The sequence below is a fragment of the Podarcis filfolensis genome (genome assembly GCF_964270895.1).
Source record: "Podarcis filfolensis genome assembly, chromosome: 7".
NCBI lineage: Eukaryota > Metazoa > Chordata > Lepidosauria > Squamata > Lacertidae > Podarcis > Podarcis filfolensis.
Window position 1 is genome coordinate 32,153,978 of NC_139603.1, and position 19,654 is coordinate 32,173,631.

Genomic DNA, 19,654 nt, shown 5'->3' on the forward strand with positions numbered 1-19,654 from the left:
ACCCCCTTGCCTACAGCTACTAAGGTAAAGGTAAAAGGACCCCTGACCATTAGGTCCAGTCGTGGCCAACTCTAGGGTTGCGGCGCTCATCTCGCTTTATTGGCTGAGGGAGCCGGCATACAGCTTCCAAGTCATGTGGCCAGCATGACTAAGCCGCTTCTGGTGAACCAGAGCAGCGCACGGAAACACCGTTTACCTTTCTGCCGGAGCGGTACCTATTTATCTACTTGCACTTTGACGTGCTTTCGAACTGCTAGGTTGGCAGGAGATTCTTGGAGGGGGAGATAACAATATATGGTAAGGAGTACAGCGAGATCTTTGAAGGGATGTTAACAATATATAGCAGTGGAGATGTAGGAAGTTGTGGCAATCAGCTCTAGGAAAACCAGGAGGTTTACCATGCTATTGGGTAATGGTAGCAATTAGGAAAATTATGTGGTGAGGTTATGCAGCATTTGTTAATCTATATATGAAATGTGAGCAGGATAAAGATCTGCTTGGACAGCCCAGTAAGTGATGTGAGCCGATGGAACACCAGTTTCAGATGAGAAGCTACAATTTAGAAATTTCCTCTCAATGTTTGACTTTTTGTGTCCAAAACATTCATTGACCTGAAATAGCCTTAGGAGACAGCTTTGTAAGAAACTGCTGCCATCTATGGGTGGAATGATAGCAAACCATATATATTCCATACACGGTTCACAAGCGAGTTACTTCATGAAGCATCAGTTTTCTTTACAGAATACCATGTGGAAAACCTGTTTGTTACAACCAATATAACAGTATGTGTTGAGAAGGGAGAAGCAGCAGAGAGACAGCATATAAACATTCTTTCTGAGGAAGGTGGGAAAGTTTTGAAACAACTGAATGCTTACACAAGACAGATTAGCACCAAATCCACTAGGTTTTGTTCTCTTCACTTGTCTCTTCTCTTGGAAAAACAATTGCATCTGGTACGTTTCCACTGCAAATATTTCATCTGTGCTATATTCCTGCAAGCTGGGGTGGGCAGAATTCAGGCTTGCAGGATCCCCTCGTTTTTACTAGAATCCTGATGTCCACCAGTGAGAGTCAGGGCCAACATAGTGAACCTGTTGGTACTCACCACCAATTTAGTTAAGTCCACTATTAAAGAGAGCAATGTATGTGCTCAAATGCAGAACCCAAATGCTTCCCTCCTCAAAAAGGTCAATAATCTAAAAAGTCTTCCTATACTATTTAGATTCCTAAACAATAGAGAAGTTTTGCCTAAAGCAAACTGTTTCAACTTGCTGCATAGCAGGACTGGCATTCACATTGTATTTCAATTGATAATATGGATAGTGATCATTATAATGAATCAGAATTTGAAGTTCTCTTTATAATTATTACATTTTACATTGGGGAGGAAGGGTAAGATATAAATTCAATAAATAAAACAGGAAGTTTTCCCTTTTTTCTGCACGATAGAAATGCAACAGATTGAGCTTTTCCTTCCTGGAAAAGTTTCACCTGTTTAACTTTTGCCTGTCACAAGCCCAAAGAAACGTTGGCCGCCTTATGTTGCTGTTGTGTTTGTCATCTCTGTCTTGCATACAATCTGAGAGCATGCAGATGATGTGAGCTTCAATCGTTGCAAATGTCTTTTTTATAGTCACAAGCAGTGAGTGATTCTTTGAAGACTAAATATCAAAGGAAATCTTCTAACATCTAGTAAAAGGCTCAGACTAAAAAGAAAACTGCATGAAAACTCATACATATCAAAAGTTACTGCCATTACTTAATGGTATTAAGAAATGTTTTAATTGAATATATACAAATAAATTGTAAACAGATAAGGACATTGGCAGGATTACTGCAACAACCTGCTGCTTCATGAGAGTAAATAAAGTAGATGAATAAAAGAATAAGTTAAGTTAATTTAGAATATGCAGGAAATGATAAATATAAATTTAAGGAACTGCAGAAAGAGGAGGAAGGTAGTCGAGTTTTGAACTGTTAAAATGACTGTAAAACTATTGAAACGTATATAACTGAAAATCACATTTTTTAAAAAAAAATGTTTTAATTATTTTAATATGCTAAAGAGACAATAAACCGATTCTTCCTCACATCTGTGCATATCTTTCTACCTTTGCAATATACAGGGGTCATGTTTGCGGTATGAAATAAGATTGAGTAAGAAAGATCATAAACTCCCATCCTCATTGCTACCTTTCGTAGCAAATCACTTCTTCCCAATGTTTAAAACTGAACCCAGGAGTTACCGTACTTCTGTAGACTGTGTGTTCTTGTGTGTGTGTGTCTCTGTATGTCTGTGTCTGTACGTACACACACACACACACACACACAGGGCTCCCCCCCCCCCAAAAAAAATGTTTAGGGGTACTCTCATTTTTCCTACTCATATTGAAATACTGCCCCTCAATGGGGCCCAACTTAGATTCACAAAATGTTTAGGGGTATGTGTCTCCCTGCGTCCCCCCAGAAAAAAAGCACTGTATACGAAAAACCCTGAAAGGGGAGAGGAGACGAAACAAACCAAGACGACAGTGGCCGTCCGTTTTCCCTTCTGGAAAGGTTTAAGCCTTGCTGTCCCCCCATTAAAGCTCATGGGAACACGACTTGCACATATTCCTGGAGGGGCCCCGCGGACGCCCCGGAACAAGCAGCGGGTTACTTTTCTCCCTGGCAAACGTCAACCTCTGTCAGCGAGGCTGAGGGAGCTGAGCAACGCCTCCCTCCTCCTCCCAGTCTCCACCCCTGCGAGGAGCGCCGTGTGTCACAGAAGCAGCACCACTTGAAGTGGGTGGCGGCGCCTTATCGGCACCCTCCGAAAGGAGCCCGTCTCCTCCCGCGGAGCTGCGGCTGGCAAGGAGGGCGGAACATGTTTGTGCCGGAACCACTGCGCCGCTGGGTTGGGCAGCCAGACGGAGGGAATGACGCGGCTACGAAACGACCAAGGCGAAGAAGCCCTTAGGCCTTGACCTCGAGCGGGAGGCGAAGCGGGGTGATGGTCAGAGGTCAGGCCGCGGCCGCCGCGGCGGTGAAGAGCGCGAGGAAGGGCTTTTTGGCTCCGCGAGGGCCGCGCGGCTTCGTCCTCCTCCCGTTCCTGCCGGGCCCCGCCCGCTCCCGCCGTTGCCTAGGAGACTGGAAGCGCACCGGCTCCCTCGCGCCAGGACTCGGGCGGGGCGGCGGCGCGAGGTCGCCGGCGCGGGGCTCCTTCCCGGGAGGCCGGCGCGGCGCGGGGCTTCGCTCCCTCAGCCTGGGAGCGGGGGGCCGGTGCCCAGCCGCTGGGGCGCGAGGTGAGAGCGGTTGAAAGGCCAGCCCGGAGCGGAGGGGAAGGGGAAGGGGCGAGGCTGGGGCTTCACGGCGGCTTCTGCGACTCGGTTTTCAGGGCTGCTGTCAAACTCGAGAGAAACGTTTGCCTCTTGAGCGCCGCCCCTGCTTGCTTTGAGAATAAAATACGTAAATGTTTGTGAAATGTGTTTTGGTTTCAGGGCCCTGTTGCCCATCCAGTGCCGGATTTACGTACTGTATAAGCTAAAGAAGCTATATCTTAGGGCCCCACTCTATTGGGGGATCCCAACAAAATTTAAAGGAAAAAAAATCTGGATGTACATTTCCAAAATATAAGATAAAAAGCAAAACCTACATACAGCAACAGTGTTTTCCCATACAGTGTTTTCTACATACAGAAAACTGTTTTCTGGGTTTCCCCAGAGTGGCTGGGGAAACCCAGCCAGATTGGGGGGGGTATAAATAATAAATTGTTGTTGTTGTGTAGGCTCCTATGATGTAAGTAATTTAAGAAATTCAACACAAAAAACAGCAACAATTTGTTGTTGACAAAGGACAGCTGGACATATAAAGGGCCCCATTACCTTCAGTAGCTTAGGGCCTCATCAAACCTAAATCCGGCCCTGCCCATGTTGGGTGTTTGTGGTGGGGTTGGGGTTGTATCCTGTAGAGTTGTTCGGTAAACCAGGGGAGGGATTTGTAAATTGCATATATCAGTATGCTATTGTTCTACTGTTGACACTTAACTACTTTTATGCATTTTCCTTTTTTAAAAAATTAGATGTGAATATCCATGCATCATACCCACAACTTGAAAACAAGAGTAGTTTTCCCCCATCAGGAAACAGGAAGCTTTATTTTGACACCCATGCCTTTGTATGCCTTCTAGAAGAAAATGGTAATTCTTTTGCAGTGATTGTTAATATGTAAATTGTAAACATTGATATGAGTAACTGGGGATTCCCCCCCCCCCCGCAAAAAAATCTGTTTCTCTTCAATCAAAAGTGCAGTCACTTTCTATGCATGTTCTGATTGTGGGCATTAGCTCTAACTGAATGAAATCTGGTAACTTCACAAAAATGTTTCCATGCAAAAACTGTATTTTCCTCTTCTGTCTGTGCCAGTACTTTCATGTACTTTTTGTGAAACTGTTGAATTTTCCTCATGTTCCAATATTGCAAAACTCTTTGGAGGACTAGATTTATTTATACTGCATTCCTAAACCCTTGATAATGGGGGACTTCTGAGTACATGTCCATGATATTATGCTGTTAGATATGTACACTTGTATAGGACATCAAATCTTCATAGAGGCTCTAAAGAAGCTACAATCTTCCATTTTAAACTTGAGGCTGTTCTGTAAATAATTCCTACAGCAGCCTTTGTTTATGTGAATGTTATGTTATATATGAAATGTATATAGCTAATGTTTAGCAACATATAGAGGTTTCTGAATTTTGCAATATTCTGTATTCTAGGATTCACTACTCAGCAGTCTGAGATTATTGTGTCTGCTTTAATAAACATCATAAATAACAACATGAATGTGATATACAAGGACATGGTCACAAAAGTGCAACAGGTATAAATGAATGTGGAAATTTCTTAAATATTTATTGTTAATTGCTGTTTTAAAAGCTGGAGCAAAAACAAATCCCTTTGTTGTTAGCAATTACGATATGTCCTTTCTAATAGTTTGATATTACTTCATTTTCTGTCCAGTGCTAAACCCCCTTACCTTTGCTGCACTACACCCAGTCAGGCTTGACAGCAGTAGCCTGCAGTGACCCTTGGAAAGGGGTGGTTTCAGGGTGGGATGCCAGCAGCTGTGGATCCCCTGGGGGGTTTGATCATTGGTCTCCTCAGAAACACCAGTGTATGGTCTGGCTACAGATGTAAAAATTTTAATGCATGAACTGAATAGACTGCTTGAGTGCAAGTAACCTGTAGCTTTCTGGATGGTGTTGGATTCAAGCTCCAATCCGCCTCAGCTAGCATGGACAATGATGAGGAACAATGGACATCTGAAGGGCCACAGGTTCCCCACCCCTGACCTAGTGCATTGTGCAATATGGTCTAGATGCTACTGCACAGTAAAATTTCTACCTTTCCACCCGTATTATCCCCATCCTTCTCTTCCTCTGAACATTAGTTGGGAAGAATGGAAAAAACAGGGCTCTTTTTGAGTTTGGTTGGGTGCTGGATGAACCTTCAGACAGAGCAAAATTTCTGGAGTACTAGTTGAAAGATTTGCTGTAGAGGAAAACATCTTATTGGCATTGGTGATACTAGACTGAATTAACTTTTTTCTTTTAAAGGAAATTGCTCTTCAGCAGATAATGTCTCATATTGGTGGAGTGAAAAAAGACATGATTATTTTGGAAAAGAGTGAATTTTCAGCACTTCGAGCAGAAAATGAGGTAAAGGCAAACATCCTTGGTAAATCATCCAGGTTTATTTATCCAACATGCATTGGATAAGATTGTGAACCCCCTCAACCCACATCTAGCAGTAAGGGGAAATATTGTAGTTACTGCATTTTAATTAACCTTTGATTTAGTAAAGCATTTGGGATGTTTGGAAGAGGAAATATCACAGTAAAAGCAAGAATAGAAACCAGTATGTGGAGATGGCTTTTGAATTTAACAGGAACAACTTATTGGGTACATTGTAGAGAAAGTGAGTTGAACCCAATCCTTGCAAATAGGCAAAGTTGTTCACTGATGTTGGAGATATTATCTTTGGAATTCCAAAGTCTCCACTTGCTTAGTCCCTCTGTAACATCAAACAACCAATATGCATGCATCAATATTTTTGTATCTTGTACTTAATGTAGTTTTAACATGTATTCTCTCTCTTTTTAATGCAAAAATAAAAAAGAAAATAAAACTTCAACTTTACCAGCTAAGAAAGCAAGTAATGGTAAGATTTTTTGGACTTGAATAATATAACTACACTGAACATAGTAGTCTAGTTAACCGTGTCTGATCTTTCTGTAAGAAGATATTTTAAGACTACCACTGCTTTTGAACAAGTGTCAAAGGTGATGTTCTCGACTAGCTACCTGGTAATCCAGGAAGGAGCACAACACATGCACAATGCTAGATTCAGGATTTTTCTCCTGGGGGACACCTATGTACAGCATTAGTCTAGAAAACTGAACCACATAAAAGACGACTGCAGGGGATGGGCTTATGACCCATCGTAGCTGCTTTCTTTTGAACCAACATACGAAATGGAAAAAATCTTATCTGGCTTGCCTTTTAATCCAAGCTGGAAAAGTTGGGTTCATAATACGTGTCTCTCCCTTTGAGACTAACCCAAGCTTCTTTCTGGGCCTGAGGCTGGTGAACTTCAGCAGTTTTTATAGTGTTTTTATACTGATTTTCAGACCAGACCTTTCAGAGCAGTTTACATAAGGTTTTGATTGCTGTTTTTAAAGTATAATACAACAAAAACAGGATAATGGATCATAAAAGAACTAAAAGCCTAATGAAATGGATTTTAAAGTGCAATAAAACAGAGCTAATTCTCTCATCCCTAGACACATGCAGTCCTGTGGCCTGAGGTTTGGGGTAGTTATTGTTGAGAGGTAGAGCATGGCAATAGCAACCATCTTTCTTGAGACAAGCATGTGCATGAAGGGATGCCCTTTGGATGTGCTCCCTTGCCCTCTTTTAGTTCACTTCTTTGTCTTCCTTGCAGTATTATTGCTCTGCTCTTGTCACATCACTTTCTTCAGTTAAGTTCTCAATGTAGCCTGTATCCCCTTTTGGGGACAAAATGGTTTTTTCTTGGTAATGAAAACACTTTAATTGTTTAAAACAGTGGAATTTCATGAACTCCTGTTTATGTGTAGTATGTTGTGCACCTTTTATGGTGGCATTGTCGGTTCGTTGGAACCATTGTTTAGGTGTTAATCTATAAAATACCATCTCACTGAGCTGAACCATTTATAGCTGCTAAATAAGTAACTCGCTGACTGGTGTTTCTGTAACTGAGGTAACAGGAAGTTGTATAATAGCTGCAGTCACTGTGTTTTGAGCTCAGAATTATGGCAGCTAATTTTTAAAGCTGGATGACTTTTTGTTAGATAGACCCTGACTAGCTGTATTGATACCAGGATCTAGAGTCACCCATAATCTTTATAAACATTTGAGTATAGTTCCCAGTTAGGCACTTTTGCTGTCCTTGGTATTGTGGGAGTTCAGTTGCAGAAAGAGCTTGGTAGGGCTGAATTCCCCCCCTGCTCCCAAACATCTGAAATAAACCAGTGTAGGCAATGATGGACAGCTGAAAGCAGTAGTGCTTTACTTAAGAAATTAAGAATTTGTATGTCTATTTATTGTTTAATCATTCTGTAGGATGAAGTTTCCAAAGTTCGTACAGACAGCAAGCTAGATTTCAACTTGGAAAAGAGCAGAACAAAAGAATTGGTATGTAGTCTTTCTTTGAGATTTATTTATGTATTATATTTATGTCCCATTTTTTCCACCAAGGAGCTCAAAGGAGCTCATGGTCACCTCCTTGCACACATTTTATCTTCACAACAACCCTGTGAGGTAGGGTTAGGGTGACAGCAATTCACCCAAGGTCACCCAGTCAGCTTCATGGCTGAGTAGGAATTTGAACCCTGGTCTCCCAGGTCATAGTCCAACACTAACCATTACACCACACTGGTTGTTCAGAAACTGTCATGCTGTATAGTTTAACTTTAGGCAAAGTATTATTTTTAATCTGTTAGCCTTTTTGCCAGCAGTCATCTGTGGGAATGGTGGTGTAGTGTAGTATGATTAGACATAATGCTGGATTTAAAACAAGATTCGTTTGTAGAATGTCAATCTCTAGCAAAATATTTTAAAAAATTGACGTGTTTACACTTTAGGATCTTGACGAGTGTTTCGTAACACTGAACTCTGTCAGTACTGCATTTTTTTATAAGAAAACTTGTCTTTTGCCATCCTGTAAATGCTTCATAACAAGCAACATCCAAAAATAACCTCTGGCATGTATTGAGGAGCATTTGTAATTCATTGTAGGTTTGTAAGCGTTGAATGTTAAATCTCAACAGCTGATATTTTGGGTGATGGTTAACTTGCTATGTTTGCATGGCTATCACATGGGGGTAGAGAAACACACACAGGGTCAAATGCAGCCTTCCAGACCTCTTCATCTGGCCCATTGAACTCTGTCCAGACAATGCCCTCTTCTCCCCCCGCCCTCCGCCATATCTCTCATCAGCAACCCTCCTCAAGTACTTTTGCCTGGCTAGATTGGGTCCTTTAACTTTAGGTCTTCTTGCTTCTCTGGATGGAGGTGTGTGTAAATATAAACTTCGATTTTTGTACAGCTGGGAGGTAGCCTACTGTATAAAAAAGCAAAACACCTGTTGCTCTGCCCGCTTTTGCCTTTGGCCATGCCACCTTTGTCATGTGAGTCCTGGAAGGTTTGCAACAAGGGAACATGGACCTTGCTCTGGAAAAGGTTATCTACCCCGACACAAAAGAATCAGAGAATTGTAGAGTTGGAAGGGACCCTAAGGATCATCTAGTCGAACCCCCTGCAATGCAGGAATATGCAGCTGAGTCATACGGAGATCAAATCTACAACCTTGGCATTATTAGCACCATGCTCTAACCAACTGAGCTATATTGCAATGAGCAGTAGAAGTTGTTTCAGTAATACTGGAAGGTGGGTTAACATTCATAGATGCACATGAATGAAAGGTGTTGGTTATTTTACACGGAAGGTAATCCATTGTTCTTAAATTTCAGTATTCGCTTAATGAGAGGAAACAGTTGAAAATGAGAACAGAAGTAGTGGAATTGGTAAGAACAATGAACTTAATGCTCGATCCGGGTAATACTCCTCTTCACATCTGTTGTATAGGCTTACATGCATACCACCATTATGGGAATGGCATTTAAATATCCATGTGGTAGAAGTAGAAATAAGTGCAAAATGGCAGTTAACTGGTGCTTAAAGTTCGATATTGAATTGCTATTAAAACCATGTAAGCACAATGGGTTGAATCCAGCGCTGCCGGTGTGTGAGCAGAATGGACTTCTCCTAGGTCTATGCTGGATTCAACTCAATATGAAACATGAAGCTTAGATGGGTTTGAAGCATGCAAAACTGGAAGATTAATTTTATGCACAGTCAGCCTTAATTTTTTTGTATATTTCAGAATTTTGGATTTGGACAAATACCTTAAGTATTTGCTTGTGAATTAAGCCCAGTAAGTTAGTGCAGTACTGTACATGTTCAAGTATATTTTAACTCACCAGAATAATTCATAATACAAACATACTGTATTTTTCCTTCTATAAGACGCCCCCATGTATAAGATGCCCCCTATTTTGGGGGACTCCGATTTAAGAAAATGGGGGGAGATGGCCCCCATGTATAAGACGCCCCAAAATTTTGGACATTGTTTTTTAAGAAAAAAAATCTAGTCTTATACACGGAAAAATACGGTATATCCACTAGCAATATGAATTAAAACCTCACAGATTTTTGAGAGTTTCTAGTAAAAAATAGTTGAAGTGAATGTGGCTGGTCACCTAACTACACACTTACCCTGAATTCTATAAAAGATCCCAATGAAATATATAATTATTTGAAGTAGCCGTGTTTTGAGATATGAATAGAGAAAAAGCATAAGCCATCTGGTGTTCTTCTATTGTCAGTGGCTTAGCCTCAACGCGCTGTTTACAATTCTAACTTTTTCCTCTTGGGAGCTACCTGTAGCCTGAATAACACCACCATCATTCCTTTTGCATTTACTGAGCCTTTGGGGGCATATAGAAGGAGGCATAATTGCAGATAGTGTGCTTTACTTGGCACTGTCTCTGTTTGAACATGAGATGCTTTAAGTATGTGGAAAGGGTGCTTTTATGTGTGTGAAAATAAATCAAATTGGGCTAGTTTCTGCTTGTTCAGTATTTGCGTGTAGGAAACATTTATTACAATCAAACTAGCCAACAATGAAAATTTTTAAAAAAACATTTTTTCTTTAAAAATCTAAGCATGCAGGTTCAGTTTTAATTACATTTACTCTGAAGTATGTCCCATTTGAGATTAAAAGAGATTACATCCAAAACAAATGACTTAAAATTGCAGCCATAAATAAATGATCTACTGCATCTGTTTCAGACAGAAGGTGAGATTTGCCTAAGGAGCCCTGTCAGTGGAAGCTGTGCACACAAACATACACACCAGGGTTTCCCCACTTCTCCTCCTGCATTCCCTTCCCCCCAAAAAATTGGCTTGCAGGGATTGAGAGAACCCCTGGAACGGTGTAAAAGGAAGGGTGAACGCTAGAATGCTTGCGCAGATGAAACATTCATAAAAGTGTAACCTTTAAACCTGCCCAGAGAATCATTTTTCAGCTCAGCTTGGAGATAGTGGAGGTTGAAGTGGGGGCATTTTTCCATGTGTAACATGCACCTCCATCTATCAGCTACAGCCCTTCCCCTTAAAAAAGTGTTCTTGCTATAACAGCAACATTCACATTGGAGCGGGGGTGTTACTCCATCCATATGTAGAAACATTTTAACTGCTTAGGTTCTTATTTTGTTTTTTGGGTATTCTCCAAAAAAGCTAATTGGATGATACTACTAGGTTAGGTGGGACGCGGGTAGTGCTGTGGTCTAAACCACAGAGCCTAGGGCTTGCCGATCAGAAGGTCGGCAGTTCAAATCCCCGTGACGGAGTGAGCTCCTGTTGCTCGGTCCCAGCGCCTGCCAACCTAGCAGTTCGAAAGCACTTCAAATAGGATAGATAAATAGGTACCACTCCAGCGGGAAGGTAAATGGCGTTTCCGTGCGCTGCTCTGGTTTGCCAGAAGAGGCTTAGTCATGCCAGCCACATGACCCAGAAGCTGTCTGCGGGCAAATGCCGGCTCCCTCGGCCTATAGAGTGAGATGAGTGCCACAACCCCAGAGTCCTCTGCGACTGGGCTTAATGGTCAGGAGTTCCTTTACCTTTACTAGGTTAGGCACACAAACTGTATAGTGGGGGGGGGAGCCTCTGACCCATTGGCTAAAGGTGGTCTGCCCTACTGGACTTTCCCCAGCTCACAGTCCTCAGTGTTCCTGTTCTAACTATCATGCTGGCAAACAGTGTGTGTTATCCCTGTTTTGTGAGGCCAGTCAGCTTCAGTGTTGAGTGGTTGAAGTGGCTTCACTCCTGCAGTGGCATCTAGAAGTAGATCACATTGGTGAAGCAACGACAGAGTGCTTTGCTCTGCTTTGCTGGCCTGATTGCCTATTGCTTCCATCTCGCAAGGTGAGAAGGAAATCCCATTTCTTACTGCACAGCATGGAAGTGAGGTTTATGTGTGCATTATAGTCTTATTTAAGCTAATTCCCAAGTGGACTGGAGAGAATCTACCAATAAGTGTCCAACCATAATATAATGTTGGACACAAGCAACTGGCAGAGTATTGCAGAAAATAAAAATCTTGAGGAGGGGGAAATTGCAGAAGCAGCTCAAAGACGTCTGAGCATGTTTAGTGGGCATGGAATACTGCCTGCCTGTTGGAGAGAGGGAACAGAAGATCATGGTGAGAGAGGGTGCAATGGAGGAGCTGGAATGCTGAAGGGGGAGCAACATTTTGTTGGATAGTCTCACTCTGTTAAAAGTTACAGTACTGTATCGCTTTTTAGAGATGTGACTGCAGTGTTTAAACTGTATTGAGATATTGTTCTCTTTTTTCCTTTTTTTAAAGCATGCACAACAGGCTAGAGCTTTAACACAGACGTACAGGAAAATAGACACTGAAGTTGCAGGCCTGAAAACAATGCTTGAATCGCACAAACTTGACACCATTAAATATTTAGCAGGTATGTAGTTCTGTCATGGTGCAGATGCTTAGTAACTGTCTCAGTTGTCTGGTACTCATATTCATGTGTTTTATATTCTTTGTATCAAGTGTGACAGCTTTTGGTGTCTAAGAGTTACTAATTATCTACTGGAGTTGTATCCATTGATTTTAGAACATGGAGACCTCTGGTCAGTATCTGGATATTAGCATCTTTTGCTGCTGTTGTGTGCACCTGGAAAGCTTGGAAAGCCAACACCATGCTGATCCTTTTAATCTTCTTTCCACACTAGTGCAAGGAAAAGTCGAGGGTAGGGGCACACACATAAGAGCAGGCACAGCAAGCCCCGCAACTCTGTTGCCATGGGCACATGCCCCATTTTGCCCCTGCCCCCTTGAACCAGCCTGAATCATGCAAATCCTATCGGTTTCCATGTTTATCTAACAGTGCAGGCAGGATCCAAGTAAAATGTTTAAGCGTCTAAATACTTTAGCCAGACTTTCGTTTTCAAAAGGATTAAAATCTGACAATATGCATTCTTTCTTCTCCACCCTTATTTTCTTCCAGGTTCAGTATTTACATGCCTTACAGTCGCACTGGGGTTTTACCGTTTATGGATATAACAAAGCATCCCTCTTGAAAGGACTTGTACTATCTTGCCTTACCAAAAAAAAAAAAAACCACAACCCTACGAAAAAGTATTGTCACTTTATTGAAATAATGTAGTCTTTACTTCAGAGTCACTGCCATTTTATTTATTTGTTTAGACTACAGAATGTAGCCAAATAATGTGCCTCAAAACAAATGTAAGTACTGAAATACTGATAGAAACATAGCCTGGAATCACAGGCAACTGTATTTTGCACATCAGAGCCCACTCATCTAAATTTTTGTGTGTCTCTGGGCTATTGTAAAACTAAAATGTCAGGTTATAAACATATCAAGCATGATAAGTTATAGTAGAATGTACTAGGGTTTTATATGTCAAGTACCAAGGGAGGAAAAAAATACAAGCATTCTTTTTGACATCATTCCTTCAGAGGTGAAAAATTATTTAATTAAATTGCAAGTTATCTTTCTGCTAGTGTTGATAAAACACTATGGGTGGAATTCAACATCACACTTTTCCAATCGTTCCATCTGCGCAATTGTTCCAGTCTGCCAGCTGAAACAATGCCTCCCCCTCTCCATCCCACACACTTACTGTTTGGGAATTCTCCTGGTCTCCCCAGAACCAATCTTGGGGATCACAGGGAGAGGGGGGCAAAGCCCCATTGTGCAAACAAAAATCCTAGCACAGGGCTTCCACAGATGGGGCTGGTTAGTTGAATCGCACCCATTGTAAATATTTTATTGTACTTTAATAGATTGACAGGTTTTATTGTGGTCTGCTGTTGTAAAATTCCGTCCAAATAATAATGTTTTACGAGCAGATGTAGAAATATCATGTTCATAAGCAAATGCCAAAGAAACGATAGACTAGAAACTGCCACATGCTAGCCGTTACCTTGATATAAAAGTGGAAAAATTAAAGCTCAGTGAGATACATGAGCTTTTTATATAGGCACTGAAATTTTCTTGGTTGATAGAAGAGAGTGGCCTCCATTCAAAAATTTAGGAAAAATACGATAGAGTTCATTGAGGGAAAATAAGAAGCGGATAGTGCAGTCTTATACATATCTACTTAAAACCACTTAGAAGGCATTTTGGCAAGTAAGCAGTGTATAAAGTAGTGATAATCATATTAATAGTAAGTTCTGTTGAGATCAGTGGAGCATGAAAGCAAACTCAGATGCAGCTCAGTAGTAGGAAAATTCACTAGAATGATTGTCTTATTTTGTGGGGTGTCTTGAACAGTTTGAAAATATTAATAAGTACTTCCTAGTGTTGCTATTAAGGAATATCTATATGTAGACTAATGGCTGATGAATGTAACCTTTTTTTAGAGCAAGCCATTCTAAATAATAATAAAAATTGTAGTAGAACTGGGAATTGCAGCTAGAACATATTTTTTAGGTCAGAGTTCTCAAATACTTACCTGAAAATTAGTTCCACTGAGATTAGGAGAACAGACTTGTGTATAATTGCTCTGATCCAGAGATGCTTGTGTATAAACTGCCTGCAGAGACTGTTGGAATTTTTTGAAAGTTGCTTTTGCGAGGAAAGCAACTAAAATATGATTAATAATAATAATTCAGTGCTCTGGTAATCTTAGTGTTAGATTACTGCAATGCATCATACGTGGGGCTGCTTCTGAAAATGGTTTGAAAACTTCAGTTAGTGCAGAATTCAGCAGCCAGGTTGCTCACCGGGGCAAGATGGTTTTAGCATATTACTCTGCTCCTGGTCCAACTGCATTGGCTACCAATTAGTTTCTGGCCCCAATTAAAAGTCCTGGTTTTGACCTATAAAGCCTTAAACAGCTCAGGACCGCAATACCTCAAGGACTGCCTCCTTCCATATGAACCTACCTGGACCCTGAGATCATCTTCTGAAGCCCTTCTTCGTGTGCCTCTTCCACGAGAGGTCCAGAGGATGGCAACACGAGAATGGGCCTTTTCTGCAGTGGCTCCCTGTTTGTGGAATGCTCTCCCCAGGGAGGTTCGCCTGGTGCCTTCATTATACACCTTTAGGCGCCAGGCCAAAACTTTCCTCTTTAACCAGGCCTTTGATTGAGTGACGTTCAGTGTCCTTTTAAAATGTGGTTTTTTGGGGGGGTAGTTATTGGGTTGTTTTTGTTTTTATTTTGATTCTGTGTTTTTATATTGTGATTTTGGCCTGCGAACCACCTTGAGACCTGCGGGTATAGGGCGGTATACAAATTTAATAAATCACAATAACAATACAGAATAGATACATCCCCGACCAGAAGGAAGTACATGGAATGGGCCGTAAGAGTTTGCTAGAGTAAGCACTTAGTGTTCTTCTTCAGGCTTTCTGTAGCGGCACCTCCCAATACCACTCATTTTCTATGCTTAACCATCCCCATTTCAGTGACTGAAATGTTAGTACTGCCTCCAGAAAGAGTTTAAGTCACATACTTAGTTTGCTTCAATACATGCCCCCCCCCCCCCGTTTAGTTACTGTATAGTGACCAAGCAGGATTTGCTAAATAATACGAGTGAATATTCAACATGCCAAAAAAGTAAGCACTGAAGATGTTGACCTCTTTTTTGTTGTTGCCAATATGCTGCATGCACAATGGTTTTTTTTAAAGAATTACGTAACTGCAACCTGATCCAAAGCCTCTTTATATTGTAAGCTGATATATTGTACAAGCACTTCCAACTAAATTCCATCTCATATAAACCAGTGGCAAAGAATATTTTGTAAACAGATATCTTCCTGGACCAAGATACCCTAAAAAGCTTACTTGGTTATAGTTTAGTTCTAGTTAATATAAATCCTTCATATTTATGCTTAACAGTACTTATGATCCTGTTTAGAATTATATCCCATTGATTTCAGTGGAATGTACTTTTGAGCAAAATGCTTAAAATCACACCCTGATGTCCCATGGAAGTTTGGGGATTTTGTGGGACCTGATTCCAAGTAACCATGTTTAACATTGGGCTCTACATTGATTTTTAGAATACTATATTGAATTACATTAGAAGCTTACTTTGGTATAGAGGGGTGGGGAGATTAATATTTTTATTTTGACAGTCTTGGGTGTGTGTATGTGTTAGATTACTGCATCATGTTTATTTTCTTCCAGAACCTTGTGATCCCAAGTAAGCATTGAGGTTCTGAGATATAAATGGGGATGGAAGGATAACAGTTTATTGCTTCATTGGCATTTTTAATGAGATCCTCTGTGCTTTCCCGCTCCTTTTCTATACTTTGCTTTCTGTGCTGATGCTAAAGCACCTTAATCCACATAGACCCAAAAAGTTTATCCTGCATTGTTTGGATAATCAACTTAGGTTGCTTCTTTTCTCTGTTTATTTAAACAAACTTTATTGCAAGCAAAGATCTAGCTACCAAGCCCTCTTACTTTCCAACATGGTGTGTAAGGTTCATGTATGAAAACCACAGGTTTAGTAAACAGATGTTTAATGGTTAAACCTGTGTTTTGAGAATTATACTGCATATATATAGAGAGAAAGAGAGACAAAGGTTAGAAACATGGATTGACTTAATGCCAGAATATTTCTTTGTGAAATAAACTTTTACACATGAACATATTATTCAGGATAATGTGGTCTTTTTGCTTAGTATTATATACTGTCTGTATCTTACCCAACTTAGTGCCCTTCAGATCATTTGGATTACAGTATCCATCAGACCCAGTCAACATCTCCAATAGTTATAGGAATGGCAGAATTTTTGTTGTCCAATCCAAACCACTTTTATTGTACTAGCCATTGGCCATGACAAATCCGAATCAAAAATAATTACAAGCAAAGGGATGCCTCACCAAAATATCTGGAGGACACCAGGTTGGGAAAGGCTGGACTTGATTTAATTTTGGAATTTAAATTCCTTGTATCTATATCTCCCTAGAATTTTCATCACTTTGTGTGCATAATGTAGGTTTACATACTTGTACATACTTTTGCTGTGGTGAAATCTATAAAGTTGATTTCTATTCCTCTTTAATGCATATGTTCATTTTAGGAAGAGCAAAGCAAAGATATTTTTTTTTAACCCAAGCCTTTTAACTTCCCATTTAAATTTTCAGTACAAACTATTAATTTGTCTCAGTTGTGGGGCGGCTGAGAGATGCCGTGGAAATGTGATGTTGAAGTCTTTCCCCAACTCTGGTGCTCATGCCACTCCTGTCCTTTACAGGGCTTGCATTTAACCTTGGAAAAATAGCGCCCCTCCAGAAAGGGCAAATAGACTAATTGCCATTTGGTGTGGAGCTTCTTACTTAGCATTCCAGTTTTATCTCTTTGTGTTCCATTTGTGCTCCATGTTTATCTTTTTGCTCAGAAGCAAGAACTGCAGAGGGGCTGGAGCAAGAGTAATGAATGCAAGTTGTGCAAGATCTGTTCTGGCAGATCCTGTCTATGGTCAATTTTAGTTCAATTGAATTAAAGCACATGGGATATGAAAGTTTTTCTGAAAAACGGAAGCATTGGAATTGCAATAGATAAAAGTAAGGATCAAATTTTCCAAAATGGTTAACTTGTTGGCTCAGTAGTGATGTGCTCCTCATTAGAAACCTATGGGACTGTCAAAACTGGGTAAACACAAAACAAGGCAGACATGGGGAACCTGTGTCTGCCAGATGTTGCTGGACTTCAACAACTCCAGCCAGCATAGTGACTGGTCAGGGATTACCAAGCCCTAGAGTAAGATGTATAACTGAATAGTGTATTCAAACATATTGAATATTGTGCAGTGCTGTATGTACATTATTACTCTGTTGACCTATTACTTGCATTTTCCATAGTAACACTGAAGACAGGAATGCTTGAGAAAATGTTCCTACACTCTATGGAGGGAAGGCGAGTATTGGCTTGCACTGTAATAACAAAGCACCCCCCTTGTTTGAATGGTTCTACTTAATCTGTGCCACTGCCACCATTCAGACTCTCTCCTTTCCGCTAAACCCTTACCAATAACCTTGTAACTGTGGGGTACAAGCATAGTACAAAGCCTGTCATATACAAATGCTATATTTAACAAAGGTATGTATGTTTATTACAAAGTTAGGACAAGCTTATCTGGCTATTTTAAATAGTACTGTATCATTAAATGAGTATGAACTATGTTAACTTGTTACTGTCAGTTTATATCCCAACACCTTATATTCAACTATTAATGTTAAGCTAAGGTGGGACGCGGATGGCGCTGTGGGCTAAACCACAGAGCCTAGGACTTGCCGATCAGAAGGTTGGCGGTTCGAATCCCTGCGATGGGGTGAGCTCCCGTTTCTCGGTCCCTGCTCCTGCCAACCTAGCAGTTTGAAAGCACGTCAAAGTGCAAGTAGATAAATAGGTACCTCTCTGGCGGGAAGGTAAACAGCATTTCCGTGCGCTGCTCTGGTTCGCCAGAAGCGCCTTAGTCATGCTGGCCACATGACCCGGAAGTTGTACGCCGGCTCCCTCAGCCAATAAAGCGAGATGAGCACCGCAACCCCAGAGTTGGTCACGACTGGACCTAATGGTCAGGGGTCCCTTTACCTAAGGTGGTTTTAAAGAAGCAGCTAGTTACCTTATAAAATTTGCCCTTTCTACCCACCCCTCCACCCCAGTCAAGCCTCACCAACACTATAACTGAGGGCTCTGCTGGAAGCCTCTTTTCCCAACCCTTTACTGACCTATTGAAATGCAACTTTGCCTTTCTGTACTTGCCCTGGAAGTGGTAGTCATCCCTCTGGTGTTTCTACTGCCAGACACCAGTGACCTATACTCCAAACTGCTTCTCACTTCTCCTCTAAGCACTGCAGGTTCTCCCCGGTTTCTTCAGCCTAAAACAGCTTAGTCTCTTCAGCTATACCCATCAAGTCTTAGGCCACCAAGCAACTCCATGTGCATCTTAGGTCTTCCGTCTTCTCCAATCATCTTTTGCTATCTTCTTCTGGCTGACTCCACAAGCACCAACAGCTCCAACTCCCCTCTGCTGACCAGCACTTCTTCTGGCCCCTCCAGTTCCAGCCAACCACACTGTCTAACTGAAAATTCCAAACCCCAACAATCAAAATATGCAAACCTTATATACTTTGCATACTGAGAATTCTAATGCCAACCCTTCCTCACAGCTGTCAGTTAAGGCCCCAAGCGACAGTTAAACTTACATTCATCACGCCAGACAGAAACCCTCCAACATCAAATACACTTCAATGTACATTACATTACAAATGTCAGAGCACATCGCAGAATTTCCATTAAAACTTAATTCAGATAACAGTATTTCTTCACACGTTCATTCTGAAAGTGTTTACTGTGCTTTCTGCCCTTCCCCAAACTTAACACGGAGATTGCAATAAAAATACAAATAATAATAATAATAATGAAAAAAATGTTACATGGAAAAAATACAAGAGAGAGACATTACACATACTTCTGTAAATCAAGAAAATCTTTAATAAAAATACAAAAACAAACACAGAGATCGCAAGAATATATTGTATAACAGTTCACAATAAATAGTCCAAGTAGAAACATGCTGAGTGTAGCAGCAGACCCATAAAAGCAATTAACTAGACCAATGTAGTGCCAGAAAAACAAACTCAGTTAAGCCAGCAGGTGAAGACATTGGAAGCCAGGTGAAAAGAGAGGACTTCCCCTATCACCTGAAGAAGACAGTCAGGCAAATCTCCCTGCCAAAGTTTAACAGGTGGGGGCACAACTGCAGAAAATGCCCAGTAGCTGATGGTCACCCACTTAACCACTACAAGCATTCAAATAAGGTTCCCTGATTACTATTTTGGCTGCCATACAAGGTTCATGCAGGAATAAGTGATCTTCAGGGTGCCTGTAGTGAAAACCAGACCTTGAATTGAGCTTGGAAATAGCACAGTTTCTTTAAAACTAGTGTAATATATTCACAATGGTGAGTTCCTGCCAACAGCTTGGCTGCCATGTTCTAGAACAGTT

At 41.0% G+C, this 19,654-nt stretch overlaps 1 protein-coding gene across 3 annotated transcripts; it reads left to right on the plus strand.

Annotated features, from left to right (window-relative positions):
- Positions 1–1,768: 1,768 nt before the first annotated feature.
- MCUR1 (mitochondrial calcium uniporter regulator 1) lies at positions 1,769–17,826 on the plus strand. Of its 3 annotated transcripts, none has more exons than XR_014550624.1 (10): positions 1,769–3,284; positions 4,061–4,177; positions 4,758–4,861; positions 5,598–5,699; positions 6,160–6,201; positions 7,644–7,715; positions 9,054–9,107; positions 12,011–12,125; positions 12,672–12,910; positions 17,506–17,826. XR_014550624.1 is itself a non-coding variant. In XM_083624058.1 (9 exons), the coding sequence occupies exons 1-9, from the start codon at positions 2,993–2,995 to the stop codon at positions 12,725–12,727; spliced, it is 954 nt and encodes a 317-aa protein (XP_083480184.1). In that variant the 5' UTR covers positions 1,769–2,992; the 3' UTR covers positions 12,728–17,826. The 3 variants fall into 3 exon arrangements, 1 of the variants encoding a protein (XP_083480184.1); XR_014550625.1 differs by having other exon boundaries at positions 12,672–12,802; XM_083624058.1 differs by having other exon boundaries at positions 12,672–17,826.
- The last annotated feature ends 1,828 nt before the right edge of the window (positions 17,827–19,654 follow it).